The sequence below is a fragment of the Scyliorhinus torazame genome, chromosome 15 (assembly GCF_047496885.1).
Source record: "Scyliorhinus torazame isolate Kashiwa2021f chromosome 15, sScyTor2.1, whole genome shotgun sequence".
NCBI classification, from domain to species: domain Eukaryota; kingdom Metazoa; phylum Chordata; class Chondrichthyes; order Carcharhiniformes; family Scyliorhinidae; genus Scyliorhinus; species Scyliorhinus torazame.
This window is the reverse complement of record NC_092721.1, coordinates 80223944-80244154: the sequence shown is the minus strand read 5'-3', so window position 1 is coordinate 80244154 and position 20211 is coordinate 80223944. Positions and strand designations below refer to the sequence as shown.

At 49.4% G+C, this 20211-nt stretch overlaps 1 protein-coding gene across 5 annotated transcripts in view; it reads right to left on the bottom strand.

Annotated features, from left to right (window-relative positions):
* tpp2 (tripeptidyl peptidase 2) overlaps nucleotides 1-20211 on the bottom strand; it is a 248320-nt gene that overhangs the window by 213661 nt on the left and 14448 nt on the right. For all 5 annotated transcript variants that reach the window (XR_011935147.1, XR_011935148.1, XM_072476327.1 and 2 more), the window contains exon 2: nucleotides 3161-3289. Coding sequence is in view for 3 of the 5 variants with exons in the window: in XM_072476327.1 (XP_072332428.1) it covers nucleotides 3161-3289 (129 nt within the window). In the remaining 2 variants the exon portion in view is untranslated. The remainder of the gene's footprint in view (nucleotides 1-3160; nucleotides 3290-20211) is intronic.

The window sequence follows — 20211 nt, the reverse complement described above, 5'->3', positions numbered from 1 at the left end:
GCTGCCAGCCATACAGGACTATGTGCCGAACCTTTGACAGGACTGGCTCCGTCTGGGTCCACTCACGGATCTGTAATGCAGTGACAGGCAAGGTGTCCATAAAATTTAGGGTTGCAACCACCTCACCGGTCGTGGGGGTCGACATGGGGCCGGTCGATAAAGGCAATCGGCTCAGTGCGTCGGCATTCGCTATCTGCGTTCTGGTTTGTGCTCCAGAGAATACTCGTATGCAGCGAGCAACAAAGCCCAGCGCTGGATCCGTACGGGAGCAATGGGCGGTATTGGCTTATCCTCTCTGAAAAGTCCCAGCAGAGGCTTATGATCAGTCACGATAGTGAAGTGGCGGCCATACACGTACTGGTGGAAACGTTTCACCGCAAAGACCACTGCCAGGCCCTCCTTCTCGATCTGCGCATACTTTTTTTCCGCTGCAGTCAATGTGCGGGAGGCGAAAGCTATCGGCCGCTCGGCCTCGTTCTCCACCTTGTGGGACAGGATGGCCCCAATACCATACGGGGATGCATCACATGTGACGAGCAAAGGCTTTCCAGGATCATAGTGGGTTAGTAACCCAGACGACGACAATTGTTTTACCTGCCGGAAAGCGGTTTCTTGCGGCTGACCCCAAACCCAGGTGTGATTTTTCTTTAGCAGAAGATGCAACGGGGCCAGCGTAGTTGCCAGACTGGGAGGAACTTCCCGTAATAGTTTACGAGGCCGAGAAAAGAACGAAGATGCAAAGTGTCAGTCGGGGCGGGGGCCTGTTGAATCGCGTGCACCTTCTCTGCGACAGGGTGCAAACCTTCGCGGTCCACCCGATAACCCAGGTGGACTACTTCCTTCACCTGAGTGACGCACTTTGTGCGACGTAAACGGACTCCAGCATCCGAAAAGCATCCAAGGACGGCCTCCAGATTTTCCAAATGTTCCTGCTCCGACGTCCCTGTGATCAAAACGTCATGTAAGTAGACAGCGACACGCGGTAAACCTCTCAAAATGCCCTCCATAACGCGTTGAAAAATACTGCAGGTAGAGGATACTCAAAAGGGCAAACGTGTATATTCATACAGGCCCCGGTGTGTATTAATCGTTACATATGGTCGGGAGGCAAGGTCCAGCTCAAACTGTAGGTAGGCATGACTCATATTAATTTTGTGAACGAGAGTCCACCTGCAAGCTTTGCGTAGAGATCCTCTAGGCGAGGCATTGGATATCGGTCGAGTTGGGAAGCCGTATTCACTGTAAGTTTATAGTCGCCGCACAAGCGAACTGTGGCATCTGGCTTCATTACAGGTACAATTGGTGCTACCCAGTCAGCGAAACGGACGGGCCTGATAATACCCAAAGTTTCCAAACGAGTGAGCTCCCCTTCTACCTTCTCGAGCAAGGTGTAAGGCACTGGGCGCGCCCGGAAATAGCACAGCGTGGCTCCTGGTTCGACTTGGATACGGGTTACGGCCCCTTTTACTTTCCCCAAACCGGGCTGGAATATATCTGGGTATCGTCCTAGCACCTCAGTCAACCCTCCAGAAACTGTTTGGAGGATGTGCTGCCACTGCAAGCGCAAATGCGCAACCAGTCCCAACCCAACAGGCTGGGCCCATGGATGCGCACCACGCTAAGTGGGAAACGTCCCTCCTGGCGCCCATAAACAACAGGGGTCATCGTAGTTCCTGCAATGTCCAATGGTTCCCTCGTGTAGGTGGCCAACCTGGCCTGTGTGTCGGTTAATGTAAGGGTCTGTATGCCCTGCTTGATGTGGTCGAATGTCCTCTGGGCGATCACAGAGACCGCTGCGCCAGTGTCCAACTCCATCTCAAGCGGGTGACCATTGACCCGTACTGTCACCTTAATGGGGGCCACACGGGGAGCTGCCACATAATGCAGCTTCAGGCAGTCATCCTCTGTCTCCACGTCCTCAGGAGTAGTTGCCGCAGGTTCATCCACATGGAAGTTACGGCCGCTGGGCTGGTCCCAGTTTCGGTCGGAACGACGGCGCCTCTGGCGCACCAGGACCGGCGCCTACAAGTCTGACACGGACATGGCTCCTCATCCATTGGTTCTGGAGAAGGCTCCCTTCGGGGAGGAATGTCCAATGGCCACTGGCATCGATCCGAATGTCGTCTCGCCCAAGGTACCGCAGGGGGACGTTTGCGGACTGAAGGGGTTGCGCCCCAAGGTATGGACTTCCATTCCCTGTATCGCCTGCACTCCTCGTTCTGCGCTCTCTCAGGACAATACTATTTGAATGGCCTGTTGAAAAGTCAATGTTGGCTGAGCTAACAACTTTCTCTGGGTAGCCGCATTGTTAATACCACAAACCAAACGGTCGCGTAACATTTCTGACAAGGTCTCACCATAGTCACAGTACTCCGCATGCGATCCTGCGTAGCCTGGATAGAAAGTCGGCAAGGGATTCTCCTGGGGTCCTCTCAACGGTATTAAACCAGTAACGTTGGACTATCGTGGACGGGTTTGGGTTAAAATGCTGCCCCACTAAATTCACAAGTTCATCAAACGTTTTGGTGTCCGGCGCAGCTGGGTACGTAAGGCTCCTAATCACCTCAAACGTATGCGGGCCGCAGGCAGTGAGCAATATGACCACCTGGCGCTCAATTTCAGTGATATTGTTTGCCCGGAAATAGTAACACATCCGTTGTGCATACTGGTTCCAGCTTTCCAGCGCAGCATCAAAAACATCCAAAAGTCCATACAGAGGCATGGTGTAATAGAAAACAACTTCCAACCTGTATCCAACAAAAATCCAGGGAGGTGGCTTCAGCAGTGTAGACAGCTATTCACTTTAACCCTCGTCGCCAGTTTTGTGAGGGCCATGAAGAATCCAGCACGAGTTTCAAAGATACAAAGAAATAACATTTATTTACAATAAATTCAGTCTAGAGCCTGGCCAGTTTTATGGACAGGGTTGGCTTCCAGTACGATGTTTTTTCAAAACTAGTGCAAATGATCACAGACTCTATATTGTGCTGGATGCAGTTTACCCCTATAATTCCTCAATCTTTTGTCTGAGTGATTTGGGGGCAAATTGCACTGGATAATCCAACACAACCCAATGGAAACTCCTGCCCATATTGTTTATGCTGTTTGGAAATATAAATAGCATAAGAATTACAATCTTTTCACAGTGCACTATTATTACCTTAAGCGTCCTTCCTGAAAGGCCAATAATTTTCTCATCTTTTGGCTCTAATACTGTACATGTGTGCACATCCCCACTGCCTGTGGTGTCGATGATGTCAATAATTTTCGGCTTCCCATCGCTTGTGACCTGTAAAGAAAGTTTATTTATAGTTTCAATATCACAATTGTTAGTAATTATCATAACAATAATTACTCCCAGCAAACAGCCACGTTACAGACTACAGTATATATTTTGAGCCATAATTTAATGTGGCAAGTTCTAAACATAGGAAACGTTTTGAAAAACGATGCAATTCTTTTCATCAAGTATTAATCGTGCTAAAAGACAATGTTGAAACATCAAGTTAGGTGAAAATTGGGTGTGTTTTGCAATTAAAGTTCACTTGGACAATCTCTTTCACTGAAAAGAACCTGTAGTAGTCAGTAGAACTGTTGTTGATGAAATGCTCCCAATTTTCACCTAACGTGGGTGTCTCAACACCGTGCAAGCTGCAGAGGTGTGCAGCTCAGATTTTCCTCGGCTCAAACAAAAATTCAGCCGTGATGTGAAAAAAAATAAGATGGCTTTGGGTACTTTCTTTATTACAAGCACGAGTATCAGTGAACACCCCTAGAGGTTAGAGAGCACTATCCTACTAAAAAAAGCCATAATCAGCTTTATTGTCACAAGTCGGCTTACATTAACACTGTAATGAAGTTACTATGAAAATCCCCGAGTCGCCACAACCCAGCACCTGTTCGGGTACAGAGGAAGAATTCAGAATGTCCAAATTACCTAACAGCACGTTTTTCGGGACTTGTGGGCGGAAACCGGAGCACCCGGTGGAAGCCCACGCAGACACGGAGAGAACGTGCAGATTCCGCAGACAGTGACACAAGTCGGGAATCGAACAGCAGTGCTAACCAATGTGTTACCTTGCCTCCTTCATCTTATATAGACATGTGTTTAGCTCTTCCTTTTTAGTGTAATCATGCATTGATTACATGTGAGAGCCCAGTGGTTAGCACAGTTGCTTCACAGCTCCAGGGTCCCAGGTTCGTTTCCCAGCTTGGGTCACTGTCTGTGTGGAGTCTGCATGTTCTCCCCTTGTCTGCTTGGGATTCCTCCGGGTCCCTCACACAGTCGAAAGATGTGCAGATTAGGTGGATTGGCCATGATAAATTGCTCTTGGTGTCCAAAAAAAAAGGTTAGGTGGGGTTACTGACTTACGGGGATAGGATGCAGGCATAGGCTTGGATGGGGTGCTCTTTTCAAGGGCCGGTGCAGACTCAATGGGCCTCCTTCTGCACTGTAAGTTTCTATTTCTATTACTGAATGGCCAAAGACTCTAGTAATAAGACATTCTACTTTGTTTTTATTTTGTTCGTAAAGAGGGTTTTAAAAAGAAGGGTTGGCAAGATGAAGAATCGAACATTCGACAAACATTTCCACAATCAGCGACTGACATTTAAATACAGTGCCCTCGAATTTGTGCACAACACAATGCAACTGTTTGGCACTTCACCATTTTTTGTCTTGATGGGTTTAGAAGAAAAAAAAAGATTTTGCATTTAAACCCTCAGGCACTAACATATTGGTCCAATTTTTTCTTTATCCTTTGCAGAGATGTTAATTTATTTAATATAACCAATTCTTGGTAATAAGTTTACGAAGGCAGAAGTCCCTTCACCAGAATTCCTTTTATTTACAAAACCAACAGCCGAACAATCTTGTGCATTCAGCTTGCTGTCTACACTGGGAGTGCAGAGACTCTGACACTCTGTTATATACAGAGAAAGGGGTTCCCCAATCAGGGAACTCATATTCTAATTGGCCAGTCTCAAACGCCAGGCCTAAGTCATCCCCCACCCTCCACCCCCCACAAGTCCGAGGAGCCCCCGTGGTACTCGTGACTCACGGGTCTCCTGCTTTGTTTCTGCGCCGGGTCCAGATCCTCCACTTCGGCCTCAGACGTAGGGGGCTAGGCGCCCGTTTTTCCCGATGTGAGCGCCTGAGGGGTGGTTCGCCCCTTTCCTCTGGCGGCAGACGGACAGCTGCGGCATCATCCATTGTCTCCATGTCAGAGTCCGATGTCCTCACCAATGGTGTCATAGGGGCGTGAATACTTTGTCAGGGTGGACTCCCCATGGTCCTCGGTATACTGGTCTGAGTCAGCTCCGGGGGAGGTGTAGCCACCTGAGTTGGCCAAGTCCCGATTTAAAATGGAGAACAGCAAAGGCTGAAGGGAAATTCAGTCAACACAGGCAGAAACCAGCAGGTGAAAGTTACTGTGTATTAAACTCTGCAAAAGCCCAGACAGCATCGATACCAGCACCCATCTGCATAATAATGGAGCAGCCATCTACATACTAATGTGCGATCCCCGGGAACAATCGCAACGTTTGGGACAAACAAAGCCAAGCCAGACTCCCCGGCGCCAGCAGGAGCCAACACAAAAGACGTTAACGGACACCTCCAGACCGCCCAGCGATCAGAGAACCGCTCCAGTATTGGAGAAATCGAACCAAGCCATTGGAACAAAGTCCAATCACCTAGAACCAGGTACAGGGTCCACCCCGAAAGGCGGTAAGCCCCTGGGGACTTTAAAAGTTAAGCCCCAAGTTCATATCGTTCTTCTTGACCGGGTCACCCAGCAACACAAACCAACCTTGACCGTGACCGGTTCAACTGCCGCCGATATCCAGTAAGTCTCAAGTCAACGCTCGCTACGAGATAGGCGCTCCTAGCTACCAATCCATACCAACTTCGAATCCCGCAGGCTCAGAACCCGAACGAAAAGCCATTTGTTCCACTGACCTGGTGGGCCAGTCCGAAGCGAAGTATAGGCCTGTTAGTTGTAGAAGTTGCTTAGACGTAGAATTTGTGCACGAGTAGCGATTACTGTGTATAATAAATGTGCTTTGATTTGAATCTTACTAATCGGTGTATTGAGTTATTGATCATTACTTGGACTTGAACCTCATGGCGGTATCATAAAGATACCTGGCTACTCAAGAGCAAAGGTTATAAAACAGAGCCAATTGAACCAACCAAAAGTTAGCAACATATTACTGGTGACTCTGGTGGGAGCCGAACTATTAGTGGCTTAACCACTCCGGGAGAACCGAAAATTTGAATTAGAAATCCAATTGGGAACAGAAAACCACAAGTTTTCAAGCAGATCTGATCAATCCTCATAATTCGGAAGTGTGTGTATGCATGCGTAACTAACAGGGCGATAAGGTAATACTGATAGATTTTTTTTGTTGCGACAAAACTGTCGGGAGTTTGTATTCCGGAAAATAGTGAAAGCCGTACCCGTAATTATAGCACTGCCTTAGTCCCCCCTTGTTCCAAATTTAAAAGAAGCATTCAGATGGGAAAGATGGCAATGCAGGCAATGTAATGCCTCATGAACCCCGAGGAATTTGCGGTCACAGCGACCAGCAGCAGTAGAGTAGGACAATGTCCCGTATGGGAAGAAGAAATCAGGAAGTACCTCAAAGGGAAAGGATGGCCCCTTTGGAGCAAATTCTGTAACAACGCTGAAACAGGTCCCGGGGGTATAGGACATACTTGGTGGGAGAACCTGAGCGAGATTCACAAGAAGAGCTTAGGAAAGGTTCGCAAGCCGATAGCAATCGTGTCCTGCTTGGCACAATTGCGAGGCACAGAGGAGGTCGTCAGGACACTCCGGAAAGAGATAGAAAGCATACATCGAATGAGTAAGGTCGATGTTAATGACGTAGAGAGAGAGAACGTAGAGTTGAGGAGGAAGTTGGCAGCAAAAGACGGAGAGGTGGATGATGCCAAGTTGGCACACCAGTCTTGTATGGCGCACTTAAGCAGCTTCCAGTCCCAGTATGAAAAGGTCTATCAGGACATGCAACATGCAGTCCTGGTACGAGAAGAAACTGAGAAGCAGGTAGAAGCATTGCAGAGGCAGTGTAGTGACCTGAAGGCAGCGTTAAGAGCACTCCATGCTGCCACCACGGAGCAAAGACAAAGCTCACTAGACCACGCAAAGTGCCGGAAGCAGATTGCAGAGCTGCAATCTCTGCTTTCACTCCAAAAAGGATTCCAGGAAACCTTTGGAGCAAAGTTACATGAGGAAGACGGCCCTGATTGGGAAGAGTTGAATGAGACAGCGCAGAGATATGTTCAGGGAACATGTGTGCAGGGAAAGCCCCAAAAGAGAAAAGCGCCCCAACCCCCCCCACAGAGTAGATAGTTCAGGCTCCAATGAACCCAGTCACCACCCACCGCACAGCCACATCGGACGATACGGAATTTCTGTACACCACCCCCTTAACAGTGACCCAATTACGGGACGCGTGCGAGAAAATCACACCGTTCCTCCCCACCTCAGACCCCCACCACTTCTTTGCCAGAGTAAAACAGCAGGCGACCATGTACGGCCTGGATGAGCGAGAGCACTTAAAGTTCACGGTTTTGAGTTTAGACCCTTCGGTCGTAGCAGCCCTTCCCGACCCACAGAATGTAGGAGGAGGCACCCTTGCAGAAATGCATATCGCGGTCCTGGACGCAATCGGGTATAACCGGGGTGACCCCGTAGATGGCCTCAACAAATGCAGGCAAAAGAAAACTGAGCACCCCACAGCGTTTGCTGGACACCTGTGGATCCACTTTGCAGCAGTTTTGGGAGACTTAGACCGCGTCCATTTGTCCCCAGACAACATGGCCAAATGGACCCGCACCCTTATCTCCCATGCCACAGAAACAGGACAAAAAGCTTGTGCGAATTATGATCCCTCAGAGGAGGATCATAATGAGATATGGGTCGTAAAAAGATTGTCCCGCGCCTGGGAGCAGTCTGTACAAAACAAACCCGCAGTTAAAAATCCCGAAGAAAAGCAGGCAGAAGCAGACATACAAGCAATAAAATCACACCAGAACCCCGCATGGGTAAATGAAGGAAAGAACAGCCCCCCACAAAAGTCACAGGAGTGTTACAACTGTGGCCATTTAGGACACTTTGCAAAAGAGTGCAATGCCCCACGAAAGCCACAGAGAGCCCAGCAGACGGTCACTCTGATTAAGAATAAGACAGAGCCCATACATAGTGTGAGCACCCGTTCAGATCAGACGGACCTGAACGGAACGGACTGACGGTGTTCGGGCTCCCCCAGTTGGGTCTGCGACACCCTTTGGGATAGGTCCGGACGACCGGTAGTTGCAGCAAGAATTCGGGGACAGCCCATCGAACTTCTCTGGGACACAGGAGGGTCCCGCACCACAATAAATTCCTCCACCATGTTTCAAAAGGACACGTGGCCCACTACAGCCACAATCACCCTCAGCGGCTTTACAGGCCACTCACAGCAGGGACACATCACAGCCCCTATACCCATTCAAATCGGCACCATCACCACCAAGCACCCCGTAGTCTTAGTCGATCTACCCCACACAGAACACATTTTAGGAATAGACTTTATGGATTCCCACAACCTATCCTTTGATCCAGTCAATCAATGTGTCTGGAAAATGGCAAAATCTGCAAGAGCCCCCACGACGCTCACAAAAGGAGAATACGCCAACAGAATTTTTAAAAAATATATATATTTTATTCAAAATTTTTGGCCAACCATAACAGTACATTGTGATCTTTCACACAGTAATATAACAATATAAATAACAATGGCCAGTTTTTTTAAACAAGAAATAAATAATATATAAACAACATCAAAATTTTAAAAAAAAACTAAATGGCAACTGCCTTGTCCCAAATAAATACCCTCCAAAAAATACAATTCAGCCGTCCAGTATACAATTACCTATAACAACCTATACATATTATACTTATACACTAACATCCCTGAGAGTCCTTCTGGTTCCTCCCCCCCCCCCCGGGTTGCTGCTGCTGTCTTCTTCTTTTCCATTCCCTCTATCTTTCTGTGAGGTATTCGACGAACGGTTGCCACCGCCTGGTGAACCCTTGAGCCGATCCCCTTAGGACGAACTTAATCCGTTCCAGCTTTATAAACCCTGCCATGTCATTTATCCAGGTCTCCACACCTGGGGGCTTGGCTTCCTTCCACATCAACAGTATCCTGCGCCGGGCTACTAGGGACGCAAAGGCCAAAACATCAGCCTCTTTCGCCTCTTGCACTCCCGGCTCTTCTGCAACCCCGAATATAGCCAACCCCCAGCTTGGTTCGACCTGGACCCCCACCACCTTCGAAAGCACCTTTGTTACCCCCACCCAAAACCCCTGTAGTGCTGGACATGACCAGAACACGTGGGTGTGATTCGCTGGGCTTCTCGAGCATCTCGCACACCTATCCTCGACTCCAAAAAATTTACTGAGCCGTGCTCCAGTCATATGCGTCCTGTGTAACACCTTAAATTGTATCAGGCTTAACCTGGCACACGAGGACGATGAGTTTACCCTACTTAGGGCATCAGCCCACAGCCCCTCCTCAATCTCCTCCCCCAGCTCTTCTTCCCATTTCCCTTTCAGCTCATCTACCATAATCTCCCCCTCGTCCCTCATTTCCCTATATATGTCTGATACCTTACCGTCCCCCACCCATGTCTTTGAGATCACTCTGTCCTGCACCTCCTGCGTCGGGAGCTGCGGGAATTCCCTCACCTGTTGCCTCGCAAAAGCCCTCAGTTGCATATACCGGAATGCATTCCCCTGGGGCAATCCATATTTTTCTGTCAGCGCTCCCAGACTTGCAAACGTCCCATCTACAAACAGATCTCTCAATTGTGTTACTCCTGCTCTTTGCCATGTTCCAAATCCCCCATCCATTCTCCCCGGAGCAAACCTATGGTTATTTCTTATCGGGGACCACACCGAGGCTCCCGTCTTTCCCCTATGCCGTCTCCACTGCCCCCAAATTTTCAGAGTAGCCACCACCACCGGGCTTGTGGTGTATTTCTTCGGTGAGAACGGCAACGGCACCGTCACCATAGCTTGTAGGCTAGTCCCCCTGCAGGACGCCCTCTCCAATCTCTTCCACGCCGCTCCCTCCTCTTCTCCCATCCACTTACATACCATTGAGATATTGGCGGCCCAGTAGTACTCACTTAGGCTCGGTAGTGCCAGCCCCCCCCTATCCCTACTACGCTGCAAAAAATCCCTTCCTCACTCTCGGGGTCTTCCCGGCCCACACAAAACTCATGATACTCTTCTCAATCCTTTTGAAAAAAAGCCTTTGCGATCACCACCGGGAGGCACTGAAACACAAAGAGGAATCTCGGGAGGACCACCATTTTAACCGCCTGCACCCTCCCTGTCAGTGACAGGGATACCATGTCCCATCTCTTGAAGTCCTCCTCCATCTGTTCCACCAACCGCGTTAAATTTAACCTATGCAATGTACCCCAATTCTTGGCTATCTGGATCCCCAAGTAGCGAAAGTCCCTTGTTACCTTCCTCAGCGGTAAGTCCTCTATTTCTCTGCTCTGCTCCCCTGGATGCACCACAAACAACTCACTTTTCCCCATGTTCAGTTTATATCCTGAAAATTCTCCAAACTCCCCAAGTATCCGCATTATCTCTGGCATCCCCTCCGCCGGGTCCGCCACATACAACAACAAATCGTCTGCATACAGAGATACCCGGTGTTCTTCTCCTCCCCTGAGTACTCCCCTCCACTTCCTGGAACCCCTCAATGCTATTGCCAGGGGCTCTATCGCCAGTGCAAACAATAATGGGGACAGAGGACATCCCTGCCTCGTCCCTCTATGGAGCCGAAAATACGCAGACCCCCGTCCATTCGTGACCACGCTAGCCATCGGGGCCCTATACAGCAGCTGTATCCATCTAATATACTCATCTCCAAAGCCAAATCTCCTCAACACCTCCCACAAATAATCCCACTCCACTCTATCAAATGCTTTCTCGGCATCCATCGCCACCACTATCTCCGCTTCCCCCTCTGGTGGGGGCATCATCATTACCCCTAGCAGCCTCCGTATATTCGTATTCAGCTGTCTCCCCTTCACAAACCCAGTTTGGTCTACATGGACCACCCCCGGGACACAATCCTCTATCCTCATTGCCATTACCTTGGCCAGAATCTTAGCGTCTACGTTCAGGAGGGAAATTGGCCTATAGGACCCGCATTGCAGCGGGTCTTTTTCCTTCTTTAGGAGAAGCGATATCGTTGCCTCTGACATAGTCGGGGGCAGCTGTCCCCTTTCCCTCGCCTCATTAAAAGTTCTCATCAGTAGCGGGGCGAGCAAGTCCACATATTTCCTGTAAAATTCAACTGGGAATCCATCCGGTCCCGGGGCCTTCCCCGCCTGCATGCTCCTAATTCCTTTCACTACTTCCTCCATTTCGATCTGTGCTCCCAGTCCCACCCTCTCCTGCTCCTCCACCTTAGGAAATTCCAGCTGGTCCAGAAAACACATCATTCTCTCCTTCCCATCCGGGGGCTGAGCTTCATATAATCTTTCATAGAATGCCTTGAACACTCCATTCACTCTCTCCGCTCCCCGCTCCATCTCTCCCTCCTCATCCCTCACTCCCCCTATTTCCCTCGCTGCTCCCCTTTTCCTCAATTGGTGGGCCAGCAACCTGCTCGCCTTCTCCCCGTATTCGTACTGTACACCCTGTGCCTTCCTCCACTGTGCCTCTGCAGTACCCGTTGTCAGCAAATCAAATTCTACGTGTAGCCTTTGCCTTTCCCTGTACAGTCCCTCCTCCGGTGCCTCCGCATATTGACTGTCCACCCTCAGAAGTTCTTGCAGCAACCGCTCCCGTTCCCTACTCTCCTGCTTTCCTTTATGTGCCCTGATTGATATCAGCTCCCCTCTAACCACTGCCTTCAGCGCCTCCCAGACCACTCCCACCTGGACCTCCCCATTATCATTGAGTTCCAAGTACTTTTCAATACACCCCCTCACCCTTAGACACACCCCCTCATCCGCCATTAGTCCCATGTCCATTCTCCAGGGTGGACGCCGTTCTTTTTCCTCCCCTGCCATGGGCAGCACGGTAGCCTTGTGGATAGCACAATTGCTTCACAGCTCCAGGGTCCCAGGTTCGATTCCGGCTTGGGTCACTGTCTGCACATCCTCCCCGTGTGTGCGTGGGTTTCCTCCGGGTGCTCCGGTTTCCTCCCACAGTCCAAAGATGTGCAGGTTAGGTGGATTTGCCATGATAAATTGCCCTTAGTGTCCAAAATTGCCCTTAGTGTTGGGTGGGGTTACTGGGTTATGGGGATAGGGTGGCGGTGTTGACCTTGGGTAGGGTGCTCTTTCCAAGAGCCGGTGCAGACTCGATGGGCCGAATGGCCTCCTTCTGCACTGTAAATTCTATGAAATCTATCTCCAAGTCCACCCAGTGTGGAGCGTGATCCGAAATAGCTATCGCCGTATACTCCGTCCCCCTCACCTTCGGGATCAACGCCCTTCCCAAAACAAAAAAGTCTATTCGCGAATAAACTTTGTGGACATAGGAGAAAAACGAAAACTCCTTGCTCCTAGGTCTGCTAAATCTCCATGGGTCTACTCCTCCCATCTGCTCCATAAAATCTTTAAGCACCTTGGCTGCTGCCGGCCTCCTTCCAGTCCTGGACCTCGATCTGTCCAGCCCTGGTTCCAGCACCGTGTTAAAATCTCCACCCATTACCAACTTCCCCACCTCTAGTCCGGGATACGTCCTAACATGCGCCTCATAAAGTTGGCATCATCCCAGTTCGGGGCATATACGTTCACCAAGACCACCGCCTCCCCCTGTAATTTGCCACTCACCATCACGTATCTGCCCCCACTATCCGCCACTATGGTCTTTGCCTCAAACATTACCCGCTTCCCCACTAGTATAGCCACCCCCCTGTTTTTCACATCTAGCCCCGAATGAAACACCTGCCCCATCCATCCTTTGCGTAGTCTAACCTGGTCTATCAGTTTCAAATGTGTCTCCTGTAACATAACCACATCTGCCTTAAGTTTCTTAAGGTGTGCGAGTACCCGTGCCCTCTTTATCGGCCCGTTCAGACCTCTCACATTCCACGTGATCAGCCGGGTTGGGGGGCTCTTTACCCCCCCCCCTTGTCGATTAGCCATCCCCTTTTATCCAGCACCTCACCCGGTTCCCACGCAGCTGTGTCCCCCCCAGGCGGTGCCCTCCCGCCCCACCCACCCCACCCCATACCAGCTCCCCCTTCTCCCCAGCAGCAGAAACCCAGTAAATCCCCCCTCCCACCCCCCCACTAGATCCCCCACTAGCGTAGTTACACCCCCCATGTTGCTCCCAGAAGTATACGCCAACAGAATTAGCGCAGTAGGCAAATTTTAGTTTACCCCAACCACGCTTAGCACGGACAAGCAGGTTAGGGCAGTTCTGCAAAAGAACAGGACAGCATTCGCGACCCACAAACACGACTGTGGCCGGATGGCTGGTTCAGTACAAATCACAGGACCTGACCCTAGACCCCAAAAACAATATGGATTTCCCCAAGAGGCAGAGGGAGAAATCTCAAAGGTAATTGACAGCTTATTAGAGCAGGGCGTACTTAGATCAGTAGCCTCCACTAATAATGCCCCGATTTGGCCAGTGAGAAAGCCCGATGGATCATGGCGACTGACCATCGATTACCGGCAACTCAACAAAATCACCCCCGCAGCAACCCCCACGGTAGCAACAAGTCCCGAGACCATGCTCAAGCAGGGACTCAATTCTCGATACTTTAAGGTTTTGGATATCAGTAATGGATTCTGGTCAATTCCATTGGCAAAGGCGTGCCAGTACAAATTTGCCTTCACCTTTAAAGCACAGCAGTACACGTGGACATGCCTGCCACAAGGATTCCACAACTCCCCCTCCATTTTCCACCGACAGCTGGCAAATGGTTTAGCCAAATTTTCTCGCCCCGAATGTCTGGTCCAGTATGTAGACGACCTACTACTGCAGACAAACACCAAGGAAGAGTACATTGAGCTTCTGTCCGAACTCCTGGAACTCTTACATTCAATTGGTTGGAAAGTTAACCCCAAAAAGTCCCAGATTTTGGAACACACGGTGATATATTTGGGAACAATTATGACGCACGGTAAACGTGAGATAGAGCATAAAAGGATTGACTTGATTGCTAAATTGCCCCTTCCCCAGAACATTTCAGCCCTCCGGTCGTTTTTAGGACTGGTTGGCTACTGCCGAAACCACATTGACGGTTTCGTCAGCAAGGCAGCACCCCTCTCAGACCTCCTAAAGAAAGGAGTCCCCTGGGAATGGCTTCCGCAGCATACGGATGCTGAGGACTCGTTGAAACAAGCACTCATAGCAGCCCCCGCACTACAAGTTCCAGACCCGCTTTCCCCTTACGTTATAGAGGTAGCAAGCACAGACCGCACCCTTTCGGGCGGTGGGTCTTTACCCACCGCATCTTTACAAGATGGGGACTCCCCCGCAGCATTGAATCCGACCAAGGTTCCCATTTTATGGGACGTGTCATGAAGAACGTCCTCACGATATTTGGCATTACCCAATAATTCCACATAGCATACCACCCCCAGTCGAGTGGTATCGTGGAGCGCATGAATCGGACCCTAAAATCCACCCTCAGAAAAATGGTCCAGCAAAACAATACCACTTGGGACTCAGTCCTCTCTTTTGCACTGATGTTTTTGCGAAATACAGTATCAACTTCTACATGTTACACCCCACACACCCTCATGACCGGACACCCCATGAAAGGCACAGAATTTTGATTAGGTTTAGATTTCACCAGCCCCGAAGTGACGGCCCTCACACACGAGAAAGCAGTGGAACAATTAGTGACGAATGTTAAAACGGCTCAGCTAGCAGCTGCAGTGAAATTGGGCACAAGAAAGAAACAGACCAAGGCCTGTTTCGATAAGACAGTGCGTGTGACTGAGTTCAGTATAGGACAGCAAGTCATGCTCTCTGTATACAACCCCAGCACATTCCTGTTATCAAAGTACTCGGGTCCGTACTCCATTGCGGACAAAGTAAGCCCTTCTGTCTGCAACAGCCTGACGGAATTCCTACCCCTGTGGAAAGCAAGAGGATTTGTCTCGCAGATGGAAAACCCCTCCCCTCAGCCCCATTACTCCGTCACATTTTAGAGAGAGCACAGAACAAGACTTTTGGTATAGTCAAAGGTTGAAGTCACCATCATTCCTCCCCCCCTGGAAATGTGAAAGCCGACGCACTGGCTAAAGCAGGTTCCAGGCATGGATATTTTTGGACACCCCCCAAAAGCGCACCAGTGAATGCAGTTCTGGTCTCGCAGACTAAGATCGAGGATTTAGTGCAGGCCCAGAAGCAGGACAGCAATCTCAGGGAGATTTTAAAAGGAAACCATCCAGCACCCTACGAGAGGTTTAAAAATACTCTGACCACACATGACGGTGTGGTGTTAAAAGACACCCTTTATGTGGTTCCTGAACAGGACAGGAATCAACTGATTTGTTTGTTCCATGACAGTCATGGACATCAGGGAATTGATCCCACTACAGCCCACCTCATGCAGCTCTGCTGGTGGACGTGTTTAAAAGAAGATGTTACTCACTACGTTGAGAATTGTCTTATCTGTGCCCAGAACAACCCGGACAGATAGGCCAAAAAGGCTCAACTCAGTCACACCCGACCCGTTAATGGCCCCTGGACTAACCTCCAGATTGATTATATTGGACCACTGCCCCCTTGCAGGAATGGTTATAAATATGTACTCGTGGTGATAGACACGTTTACAAAAGGGTGGAAGCATTCCCATCCAGAACTAACACGGCAAATACCACAGCCAAAATTTTGACCCATCGCATCTTTACAAGATGGGGACTCCCCTGCAGCATTGAATCCGACCAAGGTTCCCATTTTACGGGACGTGTCATGAAGAACGTCCTCACGATATTTGGCATTACCCAAAAATTCCACATAGCATACCACCCCCAGTCGAGTGGTATCGTGGAGCGCATGAATCGGACCCTAAAATCCACCCTCAGAAAAATGGTCCAGCAAAACAATACCACTTGGGACTCAGTCCTCTCTTTTGCACTGATGTTTTTGCGAAATACAGTATCAACTTCTACATGTTACACCCCACACACCCTCATGACCGGACGCCCCATGAAAGGCACAGAATTTTGATTAGGTTTAGATTTCACCAGCCCCGAAGTGACGGCCCTCACACATGAGAAAGCAGTGGAACAATTAGTGACGAATGTTAAAACGGCTCAGCTAGCAGCTGCAGTGAAATTGGGCACAAGAAAGAAACAGACCAAGGCCTGTTTCGATAAGACAGTGCATGCGACTGAGTTCAGTATAGGACAGCAAGTCATGCTCTCTGTATACAACCCCAGCACATTCCTGTTATCAAAGTACTCGGGTCCGTACTCCATTGCGGACAAAGTAAGCCCTTCTGTCTGCAACAGCCTGACGGAATTCCTACCCCTGTGGAAAGCAAGAGGATTTGTCTCGCAGATGGAAAACCCCTCCCCTCAGCCCCATTACTCCGTCACATTTTAGAGAGAGCACAGAACAAGACTTTTGGTATAGTCAAAGGTTGAAGTCACCATCATTCCTCCCCCCCTGGAAATGTGAAAGCCGACGCACTGGCTAAAGCAGGTTCCAGGCATGGATATTTTTGGACACCCCCCAAAAGCGCACCAGTGAATGCAGTTCTGGTCTCGCAGACTAAGATCGAGGATTTAGTGCAGGCCCAGAAGCAGGACAGCAATCTCAGGGAGATTTTAAAAGGAAACCATCCAGCACCCTACGAGAGGTTTAAAAATACTCTGACCACACATGACGGTGTGGTGTTAAAAGACACCCTTTATGTGGTTCCTGAACAGGACAGGAATCAACTGATTTGTTTGTTCCATGACAGTCATGGACATCAGGGAATTGATCCCACTACAGCCCACCTCATGCAGCTCTGCTGGTGGACGTGTTTAAAAGAAGATGTTACTCACTACGTTGAGAATTGTCTTATCTGTGCCCAGAACAACCCGGACAGATAGGCCAAAAAGGCTCAACTCAGTCACACCCGACCCGTTAATGGCCCCTGGACTAACCTCCAGATTGATTATATTGGACCACTGCCCCCTTGCAGGAATGGTTATAAATATGTACTCGTGGTGATAGACACGTTTACAAAAGGGTGGAAGCATTCCCATCCAGAACTAACACGGCAAATACCACAGCCAAAATTTTGACCCATCGCATCTTTACAAGATGGGGACTCCCCTGCAGCATTGAATCCGACCAAGGTTCCCATTTTACGGGACGTGTCATGAAGAACGTCCTCACGATATTTGGCATTACCCAAAAATTCCACATAGCATACCACCCCCAGTCGAGTGGTATCGTGGAGCGCATGAATCGGACCCTAAAATCCACCCTCAGAAAAATGGTCCAGCAAAACAATACCACTTGGGACTCAGTCCTCTCTTTTGCACTGATGTTTTTGCGAAATACAGTATCAACTTCTACATGTTACACCCCACACACCCTCATGACCGGACGCCCCATGAAAGGCACAGAATTTTGATTAGGTTTAGATTTCACCAGCCCCGAAGTGACGGCCCTCACACATGAGAAAGCAGTGGAACAATTAGTGACGAATGTTAAAACGGCTCAGCTAGCAGCTGCAGTGAAATTGGGCACAAGAAAGAAACAGACCAAGGCCTGTTTCGATAAGACAGTGCATGCGACTGAGTTCAGTATAGGACAGCAAGTCATGCTCTCTGTATACAACCCCAGCACATTCCTGTTATCAAAGTACTCGGGTCCGTACTCCATTGCGGACAAAGTAAGCCCTTCTGTCTGCAACAGCCTGACGGAATTCCTACCCCTGTGGAAAGCAAGAGGATTTGTCTCGCAGATGGAAAACCCCTCCCCTCAGCCCCATTACTCCGTCACATTTTAGAGAGAGCACAGAACAAGACTTTTGGTATAGTCAAAGGTTGAAGTCACCATCATTCCTCCCCCCCTGGAAATGTGAAAGCCGACGCACTGGCTAAAGCAGGTTCCAGGCATGGATATTTTTGGACACCCCCCAAAAGCGCACCAGTGAATGCAGTTCTGGTCTCGCAGACTAAGATCGAGGATTTAGTGCAGGCCCAGAAGCAGGACAGCAATCTCAGGGAGATTTTAAAAGGAAACCATCCAGCACCCTACGAGAGGTTTAAAAATACTCTGACCACACATGACGGTGTGGTGTTAAAAGACACCCTTTATGTGGTTCCTGAACAGGACAGGAATCAACTGATTTGTTTGTTCCATGACAGTCATGGACATCAGGGAATTGATCCCACTACAGCCCACCTCATGCAGCTCTGCTGGTGGACGTGTTTAAAAGAAGATGTTACTCACTACGTTGAGAATTGTCTTATCTGTGCCCAGAACAACCCGGACAGATAGGCCAAAAAGGCTCAACTCAGTCACACCCGACCCGTTAATGGCCCCTGGACTAACCTCCAGATTGATTATATTGGACCACTGCCCCCTTGCAGGAATGGTTATAAATATGTACTCGTGGTGATAGACACGTTTACAAAAGGGTGGAAGCATTCCCATCCAGAACTAACACGGCAAATACCACAGCCAAAATTTTGACCCATCGCATCTTTACAAGATGGGGACTCCCCTGCAGCATTGAATCCGACCAAGGTTCCCATTTTACGGGACGTGTCATGAAGAACGTCCTCACGATATTTGGCATTACCCAAAAATTCCACATAGCATACCACCCCCAGTCGAGTGGTATCGTGGAGCGCATGAATCGGACCCTAAAATCCACCCTCAGAAAAATGGTCCAGCAAAACAATACCACTTGGGACTCAGTCCTCTCTTTTGCACTGATGTTTTTGCGAAATACAGTATCAACTTCTACATGTTACACCCCACACACCCTCATGACCGGACGCCCCATGAAAGGCACAGAATTTTGATTAGGTTTAGATTTCACCAGCCCCGAAGTGACGGCCCTCACACATGAGAAAGCAGTGGAACAATTAGTGACGAATGTTAAAACGGCTCAGCTAGCAGCTGCAGTGAAATTGGGCACAAGAAAGAAACAGACCAAGGCCTGTTTCGATAAGACAGTGCATGCGACTGAGTTCAGTATAGGACAGCAAGTCATGCTCTCTGTATACAACCCCAGCACATTCCTGTTATCAAAGTACTCGGGTCCGTACTCCATTGCGGACAAAGTAAGCCCTTCTGTCTACAAGATAAAGTACCCCAATGGAAAAACTGCGTGGTTCCATATCAACCAGCTAAAGGCATATGGAACACAGTCTAACCACGCACACCACGTCATGCGCGACGCAGCTCACCACACCCCGCCCACAGCCAATGTAACCCTCCCCTCCCCCAACATGTCCAGCCCAGCCACGGACTCAACCTCGACTCCACCCCCAAAATATAGACTCCGCCCCGGAATGCCCACAGACTGCATCGACAGCGACTGTGACTCGGACAATAGCCACAGCACGCCTCCCTACTATCCCCATACAACAGGACCCACACCCAGCGAATCCGACCACGATTCGAGTGATCCCTTCACGATCACTTTCCTAAACAAACCCCACCACCGACCAACAATGACGACCCCGATTCCGTCCCCACAGAACTAGACACCACCTATTGGCACCGAGATAATTTGTACAGACTCGTCCAGAACGACGAGAGCGATCCAAAATCACATCAAGCAGCCCTATCCGCCCTGATATATTTGAGAGTTTGGCACCCGGGAGAAGATGACGACTTTGAGTCTGACTCCTAAAACGAGAACCCCTTTGCGACCCTGTTCGCAACCGATAACTGAGGTGTCCAGATGATGTTTTAAAAGGAACCGCTTGGGAGAAACGGTGTCCTTTCTGATGGAACCTGCAGCATGTTTGATGTTGTTTGTACTTGTACTGTTAAACGTTGTATGTCAGACTGGAAAAAAAAATTTTCCACAGCCCCACACCCTTTCGGCCGAAACCTCTGAGAATTTGTCCACAGCTCGGCCTCTGCTAACAGACGTTTCTGTATTGCTAAACTATTTATTCCGCACACCAACCGGTCTCGGAGCATCTCATTTAGCGTCAGGCCAAATTCGCAAGCTTCTGCTAAT